The sequence below is a fragment of the Dermacentor albipictus genome, unplaced genomic scaffold, assembly GCF_038994185.2.
Source record: "Dermacentor albipictus isolate Rhodes 1998 colony unplaced genomic scaffold, USDA_Dalb.pri_finalv2 scaffold_18, whole genome shotgun sequence".
Taxonomy (NCBI): Eukaryota; Metazoa; Arthropoda; class Arachnida; order Ixodida; family Ixodidae; genus Dermacentor; species Dermacentor albipictus.
Window position 1 is genome coordinate 387,121 of NW_027225572.1, and position 21,074 is coordinate 408,194.

Sequence of the window (21,074 nt, forward strand, 5' to 3'; positions counted from 1 at the left end):
TCCAAACAGCTATCCATTTCTCCTCGATTGCCGACAAGACCAGAGTACTATTGTTGTTGCAAAACAAAGTGTCGCTGACGATGCAAACAACAAATGAAAACAGCCAAACATAACTTAAGTGGCCTAACTACACGAACAGCATGTTTCCAATCTATCGCAGTGGCGTACTTATCGCACGTATTGGTGCCACTGAACAATCTGGTCAACCTCACAAGTACGTAATCACAAGCGCACTAGCCTTGTGGTCACTAAACAAAACGCGTACTTGCGTTGTAGGCAAACTTTTTCATTAACGCTTACTCACGTTTCTTCCCTGAAAGTCCTACAGGACACGTGACGTAAATGAACATTTACACTTGCGGGACTTACGCACTCCGCAAAACCCTTAAAATAATGCGTCTTTTAATAACTCGTTCCACGCATACTTATTAGAGAAGTCAGAATACGGCTGCCCTCAGCACACACGAGCAACCCAGTCATAAATCTGCTTCCTTCCGTCCACACAGGACATGCGCTAATGGAACTAAGAACGCTTCTTAGTGCAAATCATGCACTCACTGAAAATCTACGCGCTTAACCTTAAAAAATTCAAAAACACTTAAAGAAGGTTAAATAACACATGCGCGCGTTACGATAGGCCTTTCGACGATAACCTTGACCTTCAGGTTACTCATACAAAAAGAAAGCCTATTTACTTATTAATGAGCATCTCGCAAGACTACATGTTTACTTAAAACGCATCTTTCAAATCTCGAGCTTCTCGAACGAAAACACAAACAAAGCTCATACCTTTACATGTTGAAAGAAATCCTAGTCTCAAATCGCGAGAAACTTTCCGATGCTCAAAATAAAAAACAAAACACTTCATTTCTACGGAAGGGCTCTTGGCCTCCCTTTCCAAACGCTTATGTCTGACTCATACTTTGAGTCTGACTCGAGGTGGGTGTGGTTTGAAAGCTACTCTGGCTGCCGAGAAACAACAAAAGGGCTGACTAACTATCAGCTCCCCCAAGACGTTACGGTCTCCTGCCAATTTGCGTCCTCGCGCCCCGCTTTCAACACGAACTCGATTGACCGCGTCGCTACTCCCCACCTGGTCTCGTCCTGTCACCTTGCGTTTCTTCGAACTGCACGCTGAGCTGTGAAAAGAACTACGGAACGACGAGGAGTTTAACTGCCTCGTGCCCTTTGTCCGTGTCCGTGCAGAACATGCTTCGCGCTCCCCCTTTGACCTGTGGCTCGAACGTTTTCGATGCGTCAACATCGTCCGAGACGGCCGCATCTTTTTCCTCGCGCCCTGCCCTTTTGGTTTTCTCGCCATCTTTGGCGGCGCTACCTAAGTTACCGTCTTTCGGTCTTTACCGCGCTTCTTTTTACGGCGCTTTCTCTTTGGACTCGCTTTCATGTCGCCTTCTCGTGCCTCGTGCTGGCCGGTACACATTTCGTCGGCCTGGATCGGTCTCTTACCCGCACAGTCTGAGTGATTCTCACTTAAATCAACACTCTCTCTGCCTCGACTGGCGGACAGCCCAACCGACTCTGGCACAATGCAGCAGGCTTTACTCGAGTAAGACAACTCGCACTCTTGCGAACTGCCCTCTACTACATTGCCCAGCTCGCGCTGTGCATCGGCACACAGCCCGTCGGTATCGATCGCTGTCTCACGCGCACAGTCCGAATGATTAATAACGGAATCATCCCTATCTAGGCTATCTAGACTGGCGGAGAGCCGCACCGATCCCTGAACAATGCAGTTGTATTCTCTTGAGCTACACAGCTCGCAATCCTGAGAATTACCCTCAACTGCATCGTCCAGTTCGCACTTCACTTCTGCACGCAGATCTGGCTCTACCTGGGTGCTCGCGTCTGTCGGGTCAGCAGTACCCTTTTCTTCGCTAGCAACTTCGCTAACATTACCAGCGACGCACACGCGGTAACTGTGCCAATTTGTTCGCAGCTGGCCTAGCTGTCTCTACAGTCATCTGTTGGCACAGCACCTTGTCGCTCTCCTTGCGGCCTTTAACGGCCTCTGTTGCCACTAAGGCATCGTTAGCAGCTAGCCTTTTCCCTTCACTTATGAATCTGCAGCCAGTCTCACAGGCACTACTCTTTTCGTCGGCTTCTGGCGAAAATCCGCTCGATGCTGCCTCATTCTTTCTCTCTGTACTACCTACAGAATTCTCAGACAGCCGTTGTCTCTGTGCCAATAACTGATCACAATACTGTATCTCTTTGATCAGTGCTGCCTTCTCTCTCTCATACTTTTGCTCACGCTCAAGCTTACGTTCCTGATACTCGCGTTCGCGTTCATTCTCACGTTCGTGACGCTCACACCTAAGAGTAAGTTCTTGAAGCTCGTGCTTCCGTTCATTCTCGCGTTCTTCACGCTTACGCTCACTCCTAAGTTCACGACGCTCCCGCAAACGTTCACGACGCTCACGCTCCCGTGGCTCCTGTATCACCTCCCAAGCAAGCTCAATGCTTTTGTCATCATTGCCACTATCGTTAATCGCCTTTATGATAGCTGGCGTTTTCATCCGTTCGTCCGCCTCGACTCCCAAATCGTCGCACACCAACAACAAGTCCAACCTCGCCAACCTTCTAAGATCCATGGCAGCTGCCCCGACAGGTGGTTAAAACTGTTTTCCTTAATTAATTTGTGCAAACACACAATGCATCAAACTCCCGATTCCCAGAACTATCAAAATGAACACACAACATTTGAGTCTGGCGAATCATAAGGAAAAAAACCACGCGCTCACTTACGGTTGCAGCACTCTGCCATCCGGTTCATTTGTCCGCTGTTCCCGGTTCCTCCGGACTCCCTGGGTCGAAGGCTCGCTCCTTCTTCGCTACTCCCAGTTTCTTCGGACCTCTTTCGACGAAGGCTCTCTCTTCTTCGCTCTTCCCGGTTCCTTAGGATCTCTCTCGACGAAGTGTGTTGCGACACCACGGACCCGAGCACATGAGGGTTGGACCCTCCCGCGTGTAGCCGTGCGCGGCTTAGCCGTGTCTGGGGAAAAGGGGATCCTGGGGGTTGAGCCAATGCTGGGTGTTTGGACCTTTAAGGCCCCCCGGCGGAGGCAACACACCCCTTTGGCCTCTGCTTCACATAGACGGCACCCCCGGACTGACCCACCCGGGGGAAATCGGTAGTTGCCTTTTCCTGTCTCTCTCTCCCTCCAGCCTTCGTCTTTCTCTCACTTTTCATCTTTCCTGTCTTCTCCTTCCTTCCGCTTACTTCCAAATTTTCCAGGCAGCAAGGGTTAACCTTGTGTGATTAGCCAATCTAGGTTATTTCATATTTGGTTATAGTGATGACGTACAGCTGGCGTTTACAGGACCTGTTCTTACAGTCCCTGTAGCGTCCCCTTGTAGGACTCCATGGTGGGTGGCTGCCGTTATTGCCGAAAATTTCATTCCTCTATGGCAACATCCTTCCCTTCGCTTCCTGATCGCCCCCAGAAAAGAGGGCGCACCGATGAAGTATTCCAGTTTTTTGGACGGCAAAAAGAATCTTTCCCTCGTTTTCACGTGATCCACTCTGAAATACCAGATAAACCAGTAAGAACTATCTCACCCTTCCTTGTTTCCAAGTCATTGACTGAAGTTTTTGGTCCTGGATATAAGGCGTCGAGGATGGCAAGCGGGGATCTCCTCTTGGAGCTCCGCGATCAAAAACAATATGAAAAATTGTCAACACTAGTTTCATTTGGGGAAACCCAAATAATTATAACCCCGCACCGCACGATGAACACCACCCGTGGTGTTGTCTCTGACGATGACTTGATGGAGCTCACTGAGGCTGAACTCTTGGAGGGCTTCAGTAACCAGAATGTTATTAATGTTAAACGAATTAAGATGAGGCGAGATGGAAAAGAGATCAAAACGAAACACCTGATTCTCACATTCGGCTCAAGTGTCCTTCCCGACTCCATCGAGGCTGGTTATATCAAACTTCATGTTAGGCCATACGTGCCCAACCCTCTTAGATGCTTTAAGTGCCAAAGGTTCGGCCACAGTTCACAGAACTGTCGAGGCCGGCTGACTTGTGCCAAGTGCAGTGACAAAGAACACTCCTCCGAAACATGCCAGAACACTCCGCATTGTGTCAACTGTGATGGCGAGCATGCCGCATACTCGCGGTCCTGCCCGTCCTGGAAAAAAGAAAAAGAAATTGTGACCATAAAAGTAAAAGAAAATATCACTTTCAAAGAGGCACGCAGGCGGGTTTCATACCTGCCCAAGAAAAGCTTTGCCGATGTGACGCGTCAGGGGGCAGCGACACAAAGGCTTCCAGTGGCTGTCCGACCCACAGTCAGTGAGTCGGCAGTTACGCCATCTGCCCCCGCGGCGGTTGCAGCTAGTGCTGCTCCGTCAACCGAGGAGAGGGGACCATCGACCCCGAAGGTGGGCGCAGCCGAGGCTGCCCCAACCTCCCCGGCCCCTTCCAGCGCTGGCAACAGCCGGCGCAGCCAAATCCCGCAGGGTGCCCCACCGACCTCTGGGCTGGTGGGCGCAGGGGTCTTGCCCTCCAAGGCAGGACCCTCTCTTGTAACCTCTCGCTCGCAAGAGCACGTGTCCGGCGCCTCACAAGAGGCAATGGACACTACACCTGCCCTCAAGGCGCACCAACCGCCTAAGGAGCGGCGAGGCTCCCTCGAACGCTCCAGAAAGGGCAGAACTCCCGTTACAGGGCCTCGAAAGGGCTCTGTAATGTAATCTCTGAAATCTCCATAATCACTACTTGTTTCTTTACACACAGCACTTAATAACTTCCAATATGGATACACAAATAATCCAATGGAACGTCAGAGGTCTTCTCAGAAACCTTGATGATGTGCAAGAACTGATCCACAAACACAATCCAAAAGTGCTGTGTTTACAGGAAACACACTTAAAATCTATACACACAAACTTTCTCCGAAAGTATGTTACGTTGCGCAAAGACCGCGAGGATGCTGTGGCATCATCTGGCGGTGTAGAGATTATTGCTGACAGAACTGTAGCGTGTCAGCATTTAAAGCTCCAAACGGCCCTTGAGGCAGTGGCCGTTCGAGCTGTACTTTCAAATAAACTCATAACCATTTGCTCCTTGTATATATCACCACAATATCACCTTCACAGACGAGACATAGAATCATTAATAGATGAGCTCCCGGAGCCCTATCTGATTCTTGGGGATTTTAATGCACATAGCAGTTTGTGGGGCGATTCACGCTGTGATGCGCGAGGCCGCGTCATTGAAGAGCTGCTTTTTTCTTCTGGAGCATGTCTCTTGAATACAAAGGAGCCTACGTATTTTAACCTAGCTAACAAGTCATATTCTGCCATAGATCTTAGCATTTTATCGCCGACACTTTTACCTTATTTTAAATGGAATGTGCTTAATAACCCGTATGGCAGTGACCACTTTCCAATAATCTTAAGTACGACGGAGCAAGATCAACTTCTCCCGCAGGTCCCCCGGTGGAAGGTTGAATCAGCCGATTGGGAACGGTACCGAGATCTTACTCATATGACGTGGACTGAGATGTCCGGTATAGCCATAGATGATGCTGTCACATATTTTACAGCTTTTATACTAGATGCCGCCTCTAAGTGTATTACCCAAGTGAGCGGCACTGGTTCTAAGCGGCGTGTTCCCTGGTGGAACGATGCATGTAGGCGAGCGCGGAGGAACCAGAACAAAGCATGGGCGCTGCTTCGCGATTCACCAACAGCAGAAAACTTGGAAAACTTTAAGCATGTTAAATCACAGGCGAGGAGAACGCGCCGACAAGCAAGACGAGAGAGTTGGGCAAAATTTATCTCAAGTATTAACTCTTACACAGATGAGAGAAAAGTTTGGAATAGAGTGAAGAAAGTTAACGGGCAACAAACGTATTCCTTACCGTTAGTAAACAGCCACGGAGAAAGCCTGGAAGATCAAGCCAACTCTCTTGGTGCACATTTTGAATACATATCGAGCTCCTCGCACTACTCCGAAACCTTCCTAAAGAACAAAACGCGAATAGAACAGAAAAAGTTACAAAGGAAATGTGCTAAAGGTGTGGCGTACAACGAACCATTCTCCATAGCAGAACTGCAGGCAGCACTGAACTGTTGTAATACATCCGCCCCAGGTTCAGACCGCATAATATATGAGATGTTGAAACAACTACCGCCCGAAACACAAAAAACCCTCCTTTGCCTTTACAACATTATATGGTTTTCCGGCGAGATCCCCTCTGCTTGGAAGGAGGCTATTGTAATCCCAATTCTAAAGCAAGGAAAGGATCCTTCCTCTGTATCAAGCTACAGACCCATAGCACTAACAAGTTGCCTCTGCAAAGTTTTCGAAAAAATGATTAACTGTCGCCTAATACACTTCCTCGAATCAAACAATTCGCTCGATCCATACCAGTGCGGGTTTCGGGAGGGTCGATCTACCAGTGACCATCTTATACGCATAGAGGCACGTATCCGTGAAGCTTTTGTCCATAAGCAGTTTTTCTTATCTGTATTCCTTGATATGGAGAAAGCTTATGATACTACGTGGCGGTTCGGGATATTGAGAGACCTCTCACACTTAGGTATACACGGAAATATGTTCAATGTTATCGAAAGTTATCTGTCAAATCGGACATTCCGTGTTCGAGTTGGCAATGTTTTGTCACGGAAATTTGTACAGGAGACTGGAGTGCCGCAGGGCGGGGTGCTCAGCTGCACGCTCTTTATAGTAAAAATGAATTCTCTCCGTCTACACATACCACATAACATCTTTTATTCAACATATGTTGACGATGTCCAGATAGGATTTCAATCAAGTTCTCTCGCAATCTGTGAGCGACAGGTCCAGCTTGGTCTTAACAAGGTCTCCAAATGGGCTGATGAGAACGGGTTCAGACTGAACCCACAAAAAAGCACCTGTGTTGTTTTCTCTAGAAAAAGAGGCCTACATCCTGATCCTGAAATTGTGTTGCATGATGAGCGTCTGCCTGTAAACAGGGAACATAAATTTCTAGGGATAATTTTAGACGCCAAATTAACTTTTATACAGCACATAAAGTATCTTAAAAACAAATGTATGAAAACAATAAATATCCTAAAGGTTCTCTCACGCACAACCTGGGGCAGTGATAGAAAATGTCTCATGAACTTATACAAAAGCCTCATACGCACACGACTAGACTACGGAGCCATAGTTTACCAGTCGGCTACTCCAACTGCTCTAAAGATGCTAGACCCTGTCCACCACTTAGGAATTCGCCTGTCCACAGGCGCCTTTAGAACAAGCCCAGTGGAAAGCCTGTACGTTGAATCGGATGAGTGGTCACTGCATCTGCAGAGAACATATTCGTCCTTCATGTATTTTCTTAGAGTGAACGGAAACAGTCAGCATCCCGCGTATTACACCATAAACGATTTGTCCAGTTGTCAACTTTTCCGCAACCGACCCACAGTGGCACAGCCTTTCTCCATGCGTGTTAGAGATATGGCTGAAGAAACAAGGGTTCCACTGCTTGAATACCACCTTATGTCCCCTGCTATACGGCCCCCGCCGTGGCAGTGGCAACCAATAGACTGTGATACATCTTTCGTAGCTGTTACAAAGCATGCGCCTGTCGCGCATATACGAATGCACTTCCTCGAGTTACAGCACAAATACTCCTCTCCTGAGTTCTTTACAGACGCATCGAAGTGTGATTCTGGCGTATCCTACGCAGCGGTCGGTCCATCCTTTTCAGATGCCGGTGTTCTGCACCCTAACACAAGTATTTTCACAGCAGAGGCCTACGCGATATTTGCTGCCGTTAAACACATTAATGAATTTAATATCCCAAAGGCAGTTATATACACTGACTCTTTGAGTGTCGTAAATACTTTGAAAACTGTCAGGAAATATCAAAACCCTGTAATTATATCTCTTTACACAGCATTATGCACAACCTATGAGTCCAAGCAGCATATCGTCGTATGTTGGGTGCCGGGGCACCGAGAGATAGAGGGAAACGTGTTGGCTGACCAGCTAGCCACATCCATCCACGCAAACGCTTCCAACACTTGCACGACTGTCCCTGTAATGGACCTCAAGCCGTCAATAAGAAAAATGCTAAGGGCTTTCTGGCAGCGCTTGTGGGATAAAGAGACAGAAAATAAATTACATGTTATCAAGCCGTATCTAGGCAACTGGCCGCCGGTATCAAAGAATCGCCACACAGAAGTAACACTTTGCAGACTCAGGATAGGACACACATACAGCACACACGCATACCTCTTGTCCGGTGGCGATCCACCCACGTGTGATAAATGTGGTGAGCCACTAACCGTGCTTCACATCCTGCTGCAATGCACTCAATTAGATGCTAATAGGAGAAAGCATTTTCCATTACCACATCGGCAGCTAATTCCATTCCATCCTCAAATGATTATAGGTATAGAACCTCTCTTTAAACATGAATGCCTGTTTCGATTTTTAAAAGATGTACATAGTTTTCATATTATAGCCCCAGGAAATCCGTAGCACAGCCTCTAACAGAGGTTTCTGCTGCGGTAGGTGCAATAAAGAAAGCACCTGCCTCCCAGCCTTTAGGCTCAAAGGCCCACCGGAGGCATAAGTGCTAGTTAAATATTCTTGCATTTTAGCTCCATGTCCAGTTATCACGCGTACTATATCCACAGACCACTACATGTATCACTACCATAATTTTATGCTTTATACTATTTTACGCTTTCATGACACTGATCGATTTTAGGCCACTTTACAGCCATGTTACATCCCACCATCGCCACTCACAAATCAGTGCTTAACACAACATTATCAGTCATGGCGCTCTTTGGCCATACCTGGCCCTTGCGCCACTAAACAACACACATCCATCCATCCATCTCTCGACGAAGGTTCCTCCGTAGCGCTGCCACCAGCTGATGCATTCGGAGGCGATCTCACCGCTGCCAACCAGATGTAGGGGTTGAGAGACGGACTCCGGGATGAAAACAAAACTGGGAGGGTTTATTTTACATTATATACAGAGAGGTGAGACTCAAGTAACATTCGTACAGTCATTACAGGCCGGCAGCAACTCGGACGCTGCGGCCCGCGGCAAGAAGTTCGAGAGAGGTGAATCAGGGAATCAGGGACTGCTCCAGTCTCTCTGGAATCCTTCTTTTAAACCCTTCGAGCACTGGAAGTCGCGTCATGTTCGACCATTGGGAGAGTCTGCTCAGATGACTCCATTTTCAGCCAATGGTAGGCGCCCGTGCGATGGTGTCATACCCGGCGAAGAGAGTCGGCGCTTGGTCCTCCTCTCTTGATCACTTGATCCCCCTGCGCTCTTGCCTCGCAGAATTGCAATCCACTTCTTCTAAGGTGGAGAAGGAGGGGGGGCGCTCATGCTCCATTGTACAAGGGCCCACCTGCTCCCGGTGGCTCGGCTCCGCAGTAGTGGCAAATGCCTTCTTCAAAGGTGAAGGGGGACGATTAAGCTCTATTGTCCAACGGCCCCTTCTAATCCCGGCGGCGCACGACCTGGGGGCCGCAAACTTGTTTGCACTTGTCTGGTGCTCCTCTGGAATGTGCTTTCCTGCTTCTGCATTCCTCAATTAGCTGTGCTGCAATTCGAAGTGGTTTGGGGAACTCGAAGTAGCCTCAGGAAACGGCGCCATATCTAACACCCACCACATCAAGAAAGCCGTTGGCCGGGCAGGTATTGAGGTGGTGTTTACTGCTCCTAAGAAGTTGGGAAGGTTGTGCAAAAAAGTCGGTGATAGCCGGCAGACACTTGGACTGAGTAGTAAGAGACATACCGCCAAGCCCGTAGATTTCAGTACTAATGTAGTTTATGCCATTCCCACCACTTGCGGCTGCACTTACATAGGGCAAACGGGACGCTGCCGTAATGAACGTTTACGTCAGCATGTGTGCTTTGCAAAGTTTAAAACTGGTAGTAATCTTGCTGTTCATTGTGCAAAGTGTGACTGTTCACTCCGCCTGAAAGACACATGTGCTGAGAAGATACAGCGATCAGATGGCCAGGGAAATCTGAGGCCTTTTCAATTTGTGAGTTATGAGCCACTTGCGTTGGCAAGTCGCTCATTTCTGGCTAAGTGGCTCCTTCTAGTATAGCTCTTTGCGATAAGAAACTTACATTCTATAGAAGTTCATCAGTTCAGATTGCGTGCATACTGTGTATATTACATTTGTATAGCTTTACCATTAATGCATGCGCGTAGGAATTGATTGATGATGACTCGCCTTCCTTTTCTTCCTTTCTCTCTTTCAGCCCGTTGTGAATATAGTGTATATTTGTGCGGGCTTCAATAAAGATGTTGCTGGCTGTCCGCGCTGGTCCTGTGCTCTTCCTTGTCCGTGTTTTTTTTTTTTGGGGGGGGGGGGCGCTTTTTAATACGAGTGACTTCAAGAATTGTTCGAGGCAACAGCAGTTATTTGTGCGGTCTGTTGCTTCAATGGACAAATTAAAGTTCCGAGAAAAAATAAAACCTACAAACTGAATGTCAGACAAACATAACAGCTCACGCGCAATACCATTACTATAAGCGTGCTGCACAGAAAAAAAAAAAGAAAGAAGGTGGGGCCTGTGATGTATGAAATAGAGTAGAAATTTTATTCCTCTTTCACGCAGTACCAAGCAGTACAGGGAAGAGGGGACACTGGGCGAAAAGCTGCTAAAGGCAGCTTGAGGTGATCACCCAGTGTACATAAACAGCAATGGGTGAGCATACGCAAGATTTACATGCAACATTTTGCGACAGAAAATCAATGTATAGCGCAGTCATACATTACAAAAAGTATGCGTCATGTGATCCTACAGCTTCAGTATGGGAGAATGTAGGGAAGGAATTTTGCTTGCAGAGGCATGACGGGGGCAAGTGGAAAAAGTGTATGTTTGCGGCATGTGAAATATTTCTGTCTTGGCTATTCATGGACCAATTTGAAAATTCTTGCGGTAGAACGCTTCCTAAAGGGCATGTAATAACTTCCAGTGTATAATCGAAATTTGCTATGTGGCCTAGTGAGAAGGGCCCTTTAAAGGCCCCTTCACCAGGTCTGGCCATTATGAGCTGACAAGTGCAGAGCATGCATTGCGTACCAATGAGTGTGTTTGCAAAGAATTACATTGCTACGCATCGTGGAAAGGTCTGAAATTTCAATCTGAATGCTGTTTTCCATTTTCCTCGTGGCTGCTGCGCTCCAAGCCGGACGGTGACGTACTCGCATCCCTGTGCCTATGTACTCGGGTCCGCAGTGTGACGTCGCTTGTAGTGACGAGTGACTTCGAGAATTACTCAAGGCACCATCTGTTATTTGTGTGATCTGTTGCTTGAATTGACGAATTGAAGTTACGAGAAATAATAAAACACACAAACAGAATGTCTGCGAGTTTTTTGTTTTACTTCGCACCAAAGCAAGAGAGACGTACTTCCACTTCGTCTGCTTGTTCGCACGGTCGTGCAGTCGTGCGCAAGTACTGAAACTATGCCATTTTCTACCGTGTTCCAGTGCATGATCTTGCTCGGTGATCCGCTTGTTCTGCCTCAGTATTCGTGTAGCACTGAATTATGCTACAAGTCATGTGTCCTTGTGCACAGTGCGCAAAATCGTGTGCTCCACGAAGCCAGACAATTGTAACAGCTCGTGTGCAGCACTGCATGGGGGAAACTGAGGAGAAAAAAAAAAAAATGAAGGCAGGGCCTGTGACGTATGCATTATGCGATCTTCGAGGTCCGGTATGGGAGAATGCAGGGAAGGAATTTCGCTTGAGGAAGCTAGATGGAGCAAGTGGAGAAAGTGCCTCGCTATGCAGTCGAGCTCGCCTCCTGAAATCATAGGTTCGTGGCACTGAAATATTTTTATCTCGGCTGTTAATGAGCCGACTTGAAAAATTTTTTGCGGCAGATTGTTTCCTAGAAGACACGTAACAACTATCACTGTATAACCAAAATTTGCTATGGGGCCTGGTGAGGGGCCCTTTAATGCCTCACACATATCATCATAGTTTTTTCTGATGCAGCACAAGGCAGCACTCCTCTGTTATCATGAGGATTGATGTAATTTGGCATTTCCCTTCTGAATAGTGTGCGTAGTAAACACATGGTTCAAAAGAAGGACTGCACCACAAGTTTTTGGTAAGGCAAGCCAAGGTACGCAAAGCACGCACTGCTTGCTCTTACGCCATCTTTACTACAAAGTGACCTGTATAACGTATGATTTTCGAAGCCCTAACTAGTTCGTTATAAAGGCATTTGACTGTATTTTGTTGCATGGTGTGTTACCCAATAAATGCATCTGCTGTATTAGATGTCACTTCCCTGGGAGTGTCATGAGCCAATAAAAGAGGAAAGAAAGAAGAAGAAAAAGCAGAAGATAAGAAGACACTCCCGCAGGGGCGTCTGCGTCAGCAGGCGTTTGATGTGTTGCGACACCACGTACCCGAGCACACGAGGGTTGGACCCTCCCGCATGTAGCCGTGCGCGGCTTAGCCGTGTCCGGGGAAAGGGGGATCCTGGAGGTTGAGCCGATGCCGGATGTTCGGACCTTTAAGGCCCCCCGGCGGAGGCAACACACCTCTTTGGCCTCTGCTTCACGTAGACGGCACCCCCAGACTGACCCACCCGGGGGAAATCGGTAGTTGCCTTTTCCTGTCTCTTTCTCCCTCCAATCTTCGTCTTTCTCTCACTTTCAATCTTTCCTGTCCTCTCTTTATTTTCGTGTTACTTCCGGCTTCGTAGGCAGCAAGGGTTAACCTTGTGCATTATATCCAGTCTTGGGTATATGTATTCGGTTATAGCGGGGTTGTACCGGTGGCGTGCGCAGAACTGAATATTTTCTGTCCTGTGTCCTCCCCTGGTTGGGCTTCATGGTGTGTGGCGGCCATCCCTGCCGAAAACACCATTCTACTAATGCCCACTTCTTTTCCCCGAATACCTGATCGCCCTAGAAACGAGGGCGCACCGAAGATATTTTCCAATTTCTTGGAAACAAACTGTAGTTCATTCAAACAAACCTGAAAAGACCATGAGAATGATTTCTCCTTTCTTAGTGTCTAGGAATCTCTCTGAAACTCTTGGTGCAGGCTATAAAGCAACGAAAATGGCTGGTGGCGATCTCCTTCTGGAACTCTGCGATCCGAAACAGCTCGAAAATCTTCCTAAAGCTCAGTCATTTGGGGAAATCCCAGTAACAATAACCCCACACTGAACTATGAACACCAGCCGTGGTGTTGTTTCTGACGAAGATTTGATGGAGTTAACAGAAGTAGAACTGCTTGAATGCTGGAGTCAGCAAAACGTGATCAATGTCAAAAGAATCATGCTAAGGCGGGACGGGAAGGAAATAAAAACCAAGCATCTTGTACTGACTTTCTCCTCAAGCATTCTGCCTGAGACACTCGAGGCCGGCTATGTGAAGCTACGAGTCAGGCCATATGTTCCAAATCCCCTCCGCTGCTTCAAATGCCAGCGTTTCGGCCACAGTTCCCAGAACTGCCGAGGCCGGCCGACATGTGCAAAATGCAGTTCCCGTGACCATGCCGCTGAAACATGCGAAAACGCTCCACACTGCGTGAACTGTGATGGCGAGCATGCCGCATACTCGCGGTCATGCCCGTCTTGGAAGAAAGAAAAGAAATAGTTACTATCAAAGTAAAGGAAAACATATCGTTCAAAGAGGCACGCAGGCGGGTAGCATACCTTCCAAACACCAGCTTTGCCGAAGTGGCGCGTCAGGGGGCAGTGCCACAACGGTCTCCGGCGGCTGTCCGACCCACACCCAGTGAGGCGGCAGTGACGCCATCACCCCCCCCCCCCCCCCCGGCGGTTGCAGCTAGCGCTGCTACGCCAAACCAGCAAATGGGGCCATCGACCCCGAAGGTGGGCGCAGCCGAGGCTGCTCCAACCTCCCCGGCCCCATCCAGCGCTGGCAGCGGCCGGCGCAGCCAAATCCCTCAGGGAACCCCATCGACCTCCGGGCTGGTAGGCGCAGAGGTCTTGCCCTCCAAGGCAGAACTCTCTCTTGTAACTTCTCGCTCGCAAGAGCACTTGTCCGGCGCCTCACAAGAGGCAATGGACACTACACCTGTCCTCAAGGCGCACCAAACGCCTAAGGAGCGGCGAGGCTCCCTCGAACGCTCCAGAAAGGGCAGAATCCCAGTTACAGGGCCTCGAAAGAGCTCTGTAACCTAAGGCATCACCTCCGTTTCCGTAAACACAGCACCAATTTTTCTTTAAATATGGATACACAAATCATTCAATGGAATGTCAGAGGTCTTCTTAGGAATCTCGATGATGTGCAAGAACTTATGCATAAACACAATCCAAAAGTGCTGTGTTTACAGGAAACACACTTAAAATCAAAACACTCAAACTTTCTTCGACAGTATGATACTTTTCGCAAAGATCGCGATGGTGCTGTCGCATCTACGGGCGGTCTTGCAATTGTAATTCAAAAAAGCATAGCCTGTCAACGTTTACAACTACGGACAGCTCTTGAGGCAGTGGCGGTTCGAGTTGTTCTGCTAAACAAACTTATCACTATTTGCTCGCTTTATATACCCCCACACTACAAACTTAGGGCAGGTAGTGACGGTGGATCCGGATCATGAGACGGAAATAATCAGAAGGATAAGAATGGGCTGGGGTGCGTTTGGCAGGCATTCACAGATCATGAACAGCAGGTTGCCATTATCCCTCAAGAGAAAAGTGTATAATAGCTGTGTCTTACCAGTACTCACCTACGGGGCAGAAACCTGGAGGCTTACGAAAAGGGTTCTACTCAAATTGAGGACGACGCAACGAGCTATGGAGAGAAGAATGATAGGTGTAACGTTAAGGGATAAGAAAAGAGCAGATTGGGTGAGGGAACAAACGCGAGTTAATGACATCTTAGTTGAAATCAAGAAAAAGAAATGGGCATGGGCAGGACATGTAATGAGGAGGGAAGATAACCGATCGTCATTAAGGGTTGCGGACTGGATTCCAAGGGAAGGGAAGCGTAGCAGGGGGCGGCAGAAAGTTAGGTGGACGGATGAGATTAAGAAGTTTGCAGGGACGGCATGGCCACAATTAGTACATGACCGGGGTTGTTGGAGAAGTATGGGAGAGGCCTTTGCCCTGCAGTGGGCGTAACCAGGCTGATGATGATGATGACACTACAAACTAAGCAAACATGAATTTCATTCCTTTATAGATGAATTGCCGGAACCATATGTTGTTCTTGGCGATTTCAATGCACCTAACTACCTCTGGGGTGACCCTCGTATAGATGCGCGAGGACGTCTTGTTGAACAGTTCCTTTTTTCTTCTGGTGCGTGCCTGTTGAATAAGAAGGAACACACATATTACTCTCTTGCAAACAGAACCTATTCTTCAATAGATCTTAGCATAGTCTCCCCGTCTGTACTGCCTGAACTTGAATGGGAAGTTACCGACAACCCTTACGGCAGTGACCACTTCCCTATACTGCTGAGGTCACCTAAAGAAAACAAATATCCTCCACAAGCTCCTAGGTGGAAGATAGACACAGCCGACTGGGAGAAATTTCGAACTCTCACTAGCATCTCATGGGTTCACATGTTTTCTTTAGAAATTGATGCTGCGGTGGAGTATCTTACAACATTCATAATAGACGCCGCATCAAAATGCACATCCGAAGTGAGTGGTTTAGCATGCAAACGGAGCGTCCCGTGGTGGAACGACGAAGGTAGGACCGCCCGTAAGAAACAAAACAAAGCGTGGGGGTTGCTACGCTCCTCTCCCACTGCGGAGAATCTTATTAACTTTAAAAAAGCAAAATCCGAAGGCAGGAGAACGCGCCGACAGGCCAGAAGAGAGAGTTGGCTGAAGTTTTTTTCGAGTATTAACTCGTTTAGAGACGAGGCTAAAGCCTGGAATAGCGTTAATAGGATTAGAGGGCGGCAAACATATACACTCCCTCTGGTAAACACACAAGGCCAGGCAAGGCAAGGCAAGGTCAGGCAGACTCACTAGGGGAGCACTTTTAGAGCATGTCGAGCTCAACCCATTATTCTCAGTCCTTTCTCAAATATAAACAAATAGAAGAATGTAAGCCAATAATTAGAAAATCCAGACAGAATGAACCCTATAACCGGCCTTTCAGTATTGCTGAGTTGAGAGCTGCCTTGAACACATGCAAAAGCACTGCACCGGGACCTGACAGAGTCATGTATGATATGATCAGAAACTTACATACCGACACACAAGTTACACTACTCGCACTTTACAACACTATTTTAGCTGCGGGATATCTCCCATCTACATGGAAAGAGGCGATTGTGGTTCCTGTCCTGAAGCAGGGAAAAGACCCCTCCTTGGCAGCAAGTTATCGTCCGATAGCTCTTACGAATTGTCTGTGTAAGCTCTTTGAAAAAATGATTAATCACAGACTCATACACTTCCTTGAATTCAACATTATACTCGATCCCTATCAGTGTGGCTTCAGACAAGGGAGGTCAACAACAGGTCATCTTGTGCACATTGAAGGATACATTCGCGATGCCTTCGTACACAAACAGTATTTCCTCTCGATATTCCTCGATATGGAGAAGGCACATGATACAACATGGCCTTACGGAATCTTGCGAGACTTGTCGGGAATGGGCATGTGTGGAAATGTGTTGAAAATAATTGAAAGCTATTTGTCCAATCGTACCTTCTGTGTAAAAGTCGGCAGTGCACTGTCACGTCCCTTTACCCAGAAACTGGTGTACCCCTGGGAGGCGTGCTCAGCTGCACTCTCTTTATCGTTAAGATGAACACACTACGTGCTTCACTACCACCTGCCATTTTTTATTCCGTATACGTAGACGATATACAAATAGGCTTCAAATCCTGCAACCTCGCAGTATGCGAAAGACAGGTACAGCAGGGCTTAATGTGTCCAAATGGGCAGACCAAAACGGATTTAAGGTCAACCCCCACAAAAGTTCTTGTGTTCTCTTCACAAGAAAGAGAGGCCTGGTCCCAGATCCTTGTGTAGAACTGGGCGGACAACAAATTCCTGTCAACAAAGAACACAAATTCCTAGGTTTTATTCTTGACTCCAGGCTCACTTTCATTCCTCACATAAAACATCTTAAGGAAAAATGTCTTAGAACAATGAACTTACTTTAAGTTCTATCCCACACAACGTGGGGTAGCGACAGACAGTGTTTATTGAATATATACAGGTGCCTAGTTCGATCACAGCTAGATTATGGTGCCGTAGTATATCACTCTGCTGCACCGAGCTCGCTTAAGATGTTAGACCCCGTTCACCATCTGGGTATCCGTCTGGCCACTGGCGCATTTAGAACAAGCCCTGTTGAAAGCCTATATGTAGAGTCAGATGAGTGGCCACTCCATCTTCAGAGAACAAACATCAGCTTAACGTATTTTCTCAAGGTTTGCTCTAATAAGGAACATCCGTGTTTCGCAACTGCTAACCACTTGACGTGTGAAACACTTTTTCATAACAGACCCTCTATGAGACTTCCTTTCTCACTGCGTGCAAGAGAACTTAGCACGGAAATGGATGTCCCAGTTCTCGAACAACGCCTAATGTCTCCAGCTAAGCTATTACCGCCCTGGGAGTGGCAACTGATAGAGTGTGACACATCCTTTCTAGAGGTCACTAAGCATGCGCCAGAGACACATATCAGAATGAATTTTTTTGGAGCTCCAGTACAAGTACTCGTGCACAGAGTTTTGCACAGACGCTTCTAAGTCGCATGCCGGGGTGTCCTACGCAGCCATTGGTCCATCCTTCTCGGAATCCGGTGTACTGCACCCTGAAACAAGTATATTTACGGCTGAGGCCCATGCACTATTGTCGGCTTTGAAACATATCAGAAAATCAAATATTCAAAAAACTATTTTATTTACAGACTCCTTAAGCGTCGTAAAAGCCTTGAAGTCACACTGTAAACACAGTAACCCCGTAATTACCGACCTCTGTTCGATTCTCTGTAGAGCGTATAAGTCTAACCAGCATTTCATTATATGCTGGGTGCCTGGACATAAGGGCATCGAGGGTAATGTTCTAGCAGACCAGATGGCCACATCAATTTCATTGCATACAGTTAATCCTACTGCTTCGGTCCCTGTCGCAGACCTGAAGCCTTTTTTAAGAAGGAAACTGCGAAACCACTGGCAACGTAAGTGGGATGCAGAAGTAAATAACAAACTGCACGTGATAAAGCCACAGTTAGGTTCTTGGCCCTCCATAACAAAATCACGGCGAACAGATGTCCTATTCTGTCGCCTCAGAATAGGACACACATTTGGCACATATAACTTTTTACTCACTGAAAATGATCCTCCAACCCGCGGTAGATGCGGGGAGAGGCTGACCGTCCTCCACGTCCTCCTGGAGTGTCGGCAGCCGAATCTGAGAGAAACATTTTCCCCTAGCATACCGGCAGCAGATCTCCCTTCATCCTGCAATGTTACTCGGCCCAGAACCGCTATTTGACACCAACGCAGTCCTAAGTTTTCCTAAAGATGTTGTGTTGCATGTTGTTAGCCCCACATGTTCGTAGCGTCTCCTCTCTTCAGAGGATGCCGCTGTGATAGCTCTTTCGTACAGCACATGCCTCTAGGCCCTTGTGTTTCAAGTGCTCTGGCGAGGCATTAGTGCTCCAAGTAATTTTACCATCTTATATATTTTCTATTTTGCATCATTCTTCTACGATGGATTTTAATGTTCTTAGTATTCGTCATTAGTCATCGCCATAATTTTATAGAACGTAGATTTTATGCACTTTACAGCAAGTATTTTTAGGCCACTTCACAGCCAAGTCACATCTTCCATAATACATCGTCAACATTACCACTTGTCATGGTGCTCTTTGGCCAAACCTGGCCCTTGCGCCATAAAACACCACACATCATCCTCAAGAAGAAGACACGATGGGTCGGTGGCAGAAATAAAGAAAGAAGGTCGAAAATAAGAGCGTACGAATAAAAAGAATACAATATGAAAGCAGAACTGCAAAAGTGCATGCGCAGCCACGTGGCCAATGGGAGAAGGGACACGTAGCCGTAGAGAGCGGCCCATCTATGCTCTTGGACGAAAGCGAGGAGAAAGGGCTGGAGGCTGAACAGGACGGGTGGATCGCAGAGACGGCGGCAACCCAGTGGAAGAAGTTCTTCAGCTGCCGCGGCCACGACCCGTGAGCTGAGTGGACCTCCCACCAGAAGCTGCAGCTACAGGCTGTAGGCGTCGCTTCCCGAATTTCCTGCGGCTACGATCCGCAGCTTGCAGAGTTGACCGTGAGATCCAGGCACCTAGGTCACTCCACCCTCCTGACTCCCTGACCAGGCCAAACGTAGACCGAACGTCGGACACAGCGACATCGAGTCTACGACGCATCGGTGGGCCCAACAACGTGTCTTCGGAAGCAGCGACGACGAGGTGACGTGGCCATGTCGATAGACTTTATGTAAATACTTTCAACTTCATAATACGTCGTGTGTGAGGACTTAAGACAATATTTTCAATTAACTAGCTTTGTATATACTTTGCTGTGTGCTAGGGTTTCGCCATTGGGATGACAATGCGTGCTTTCTGGATATATGTATTTTTTTTATGCTCATGCCACATAAAGGCTTATCCTGACTCAAACGTTCCTTGCGTCGTGTTTACCACCTGGAGACCATGACAGGGAGGGAGCGCATATGTGCAGCAAGAACCGCTTGGCCATATGCCTTGGTGCTCGGTTGGTCTCTCTCCACTTGCTGTCACGTTGTGAAACCCGCCTTTGAGTGATTTACCAACACCATGCATCGAGATTTACAGTAATCCTACAGCATGTACAGTCGAACACCTTTATAACAAAGGGCTCGGGGCCTCCAGGATTGGTTATTTATACAGGTCAGTTCGGTTTGTTAGTGCACCACACAGCTCATAATGGAACCGGGACAGAATTATTTCTTCGTTATACAGGTCACTTCCTTATAGAAGCATTCATTGTAGAGGCACTTAACTGTATTTGTTATGCACTGATATTGGCGACGTACATTTGCTTTGTTATATTCATATTTGTTTATCGAGGTTGGACTGTACTTTTTTCTACACGATTAGGACATTTTTTACACTTTTTCGTTAGTGGGGTGCTATGTTGGGATAGTTTGGGCATAGCTATTAAAAGTAAAGTGGCACATACGGAAGAAACAAGGAGATTACAGAAAGGGTGCTGGGCATCGTCTCCTTCCGTATGTTATTTTACATTGCCCCACATTGGCTTTTTTCTTTTTTTTTTCATTTGGAAGCTCGTTATCTGCAAAAATGTCCTTAAAATGGCTAGAGTGCCAGGATAGGCTAGCCAGCATGAAGGTGATCTCGGAAGGTGGTGTCTCAGTGCTGCCAGTGCAGTGGTTGTCCATAATTTTATTGTGCAAATGTTATTCACAAACATCATAACTAGGGTTATTATGCAAAGGCCTGAGAAAGCTGTCGCTTGGGCTGGCACAGTCCAGTAAAGCATTGGTGTGTACAGGTGTAAATTATAACTGAAACCTATCTACAAGCTTGGTGTGCACCAACCAGCAGATTTTGATGCTCTACTTGCAGGGGACTGTGTGGTTCCCAGGCGGGGTCGTGCCCCTGGCCTGAAGATCTTCAGTCGCTTCCACTTCAGCAGTGCCCTCAAGCGCATGTCGGTGGTGGCAGGCTTTGCGGCCCCTGGGGCAATGGAGACCACCTACATTGTGGCCGTTAAGGGTGCCCCCGAGACCCTGAAGGGCATGGTGAGTGTGTGGATGACAAGAACAAGTTTTTGTTTCTTGCAACAGTCCCAGGTGTTATACTGGGTCTGTCCTTTTTTTTCTTCTTTTAGAAGGTCCAAAATTTTTAGCTCGATGAGTGGGCCATTACTTCTATGAGGAATCAAAATGCCAAATAAATAAACATATTTACCCTAACTAACTTTTTATTTCATTATTTTACGGCACATACATAAATTTACGAATTATAGCCGGTGAGTTTGCAAAGCGTATCAACTTGGAACGAATTCTCTGGACAGCACCAGTTTCAAGATATCAATTTTCAGAGTGTCCGACGAAATGCACTGGTGCTC

The 21,074-nt window shown here is 47.4% G+C and overlaps 1 protein-coding gene across 3 annotated transcripts in view; it reads left to right on the forward strand.

Annotated features, from left to right (window-relative positions):
• Positions 1–21,074, forward strand: part of LOC135900796 (endoplasmic reticulum transmembrane helix translocase) — a 602,974-nt gene that overhangs the window by 240,351 nt on the left and 341,549 nt on the right. For all 3 annotated transcript variants that reach the window (XM_065430378.1, XM_065430377.1, XM_065430379.1), the window contains one exon: positions 20,570–20,745. In XM_065430378.1, the coding sequence (XP_065286450.1) occupies positions 20,570–20,745 (176 nt within the window). The remainder of the gene's footprint in view (positions 1–20,569; positions 20,746–21,074) is intronic.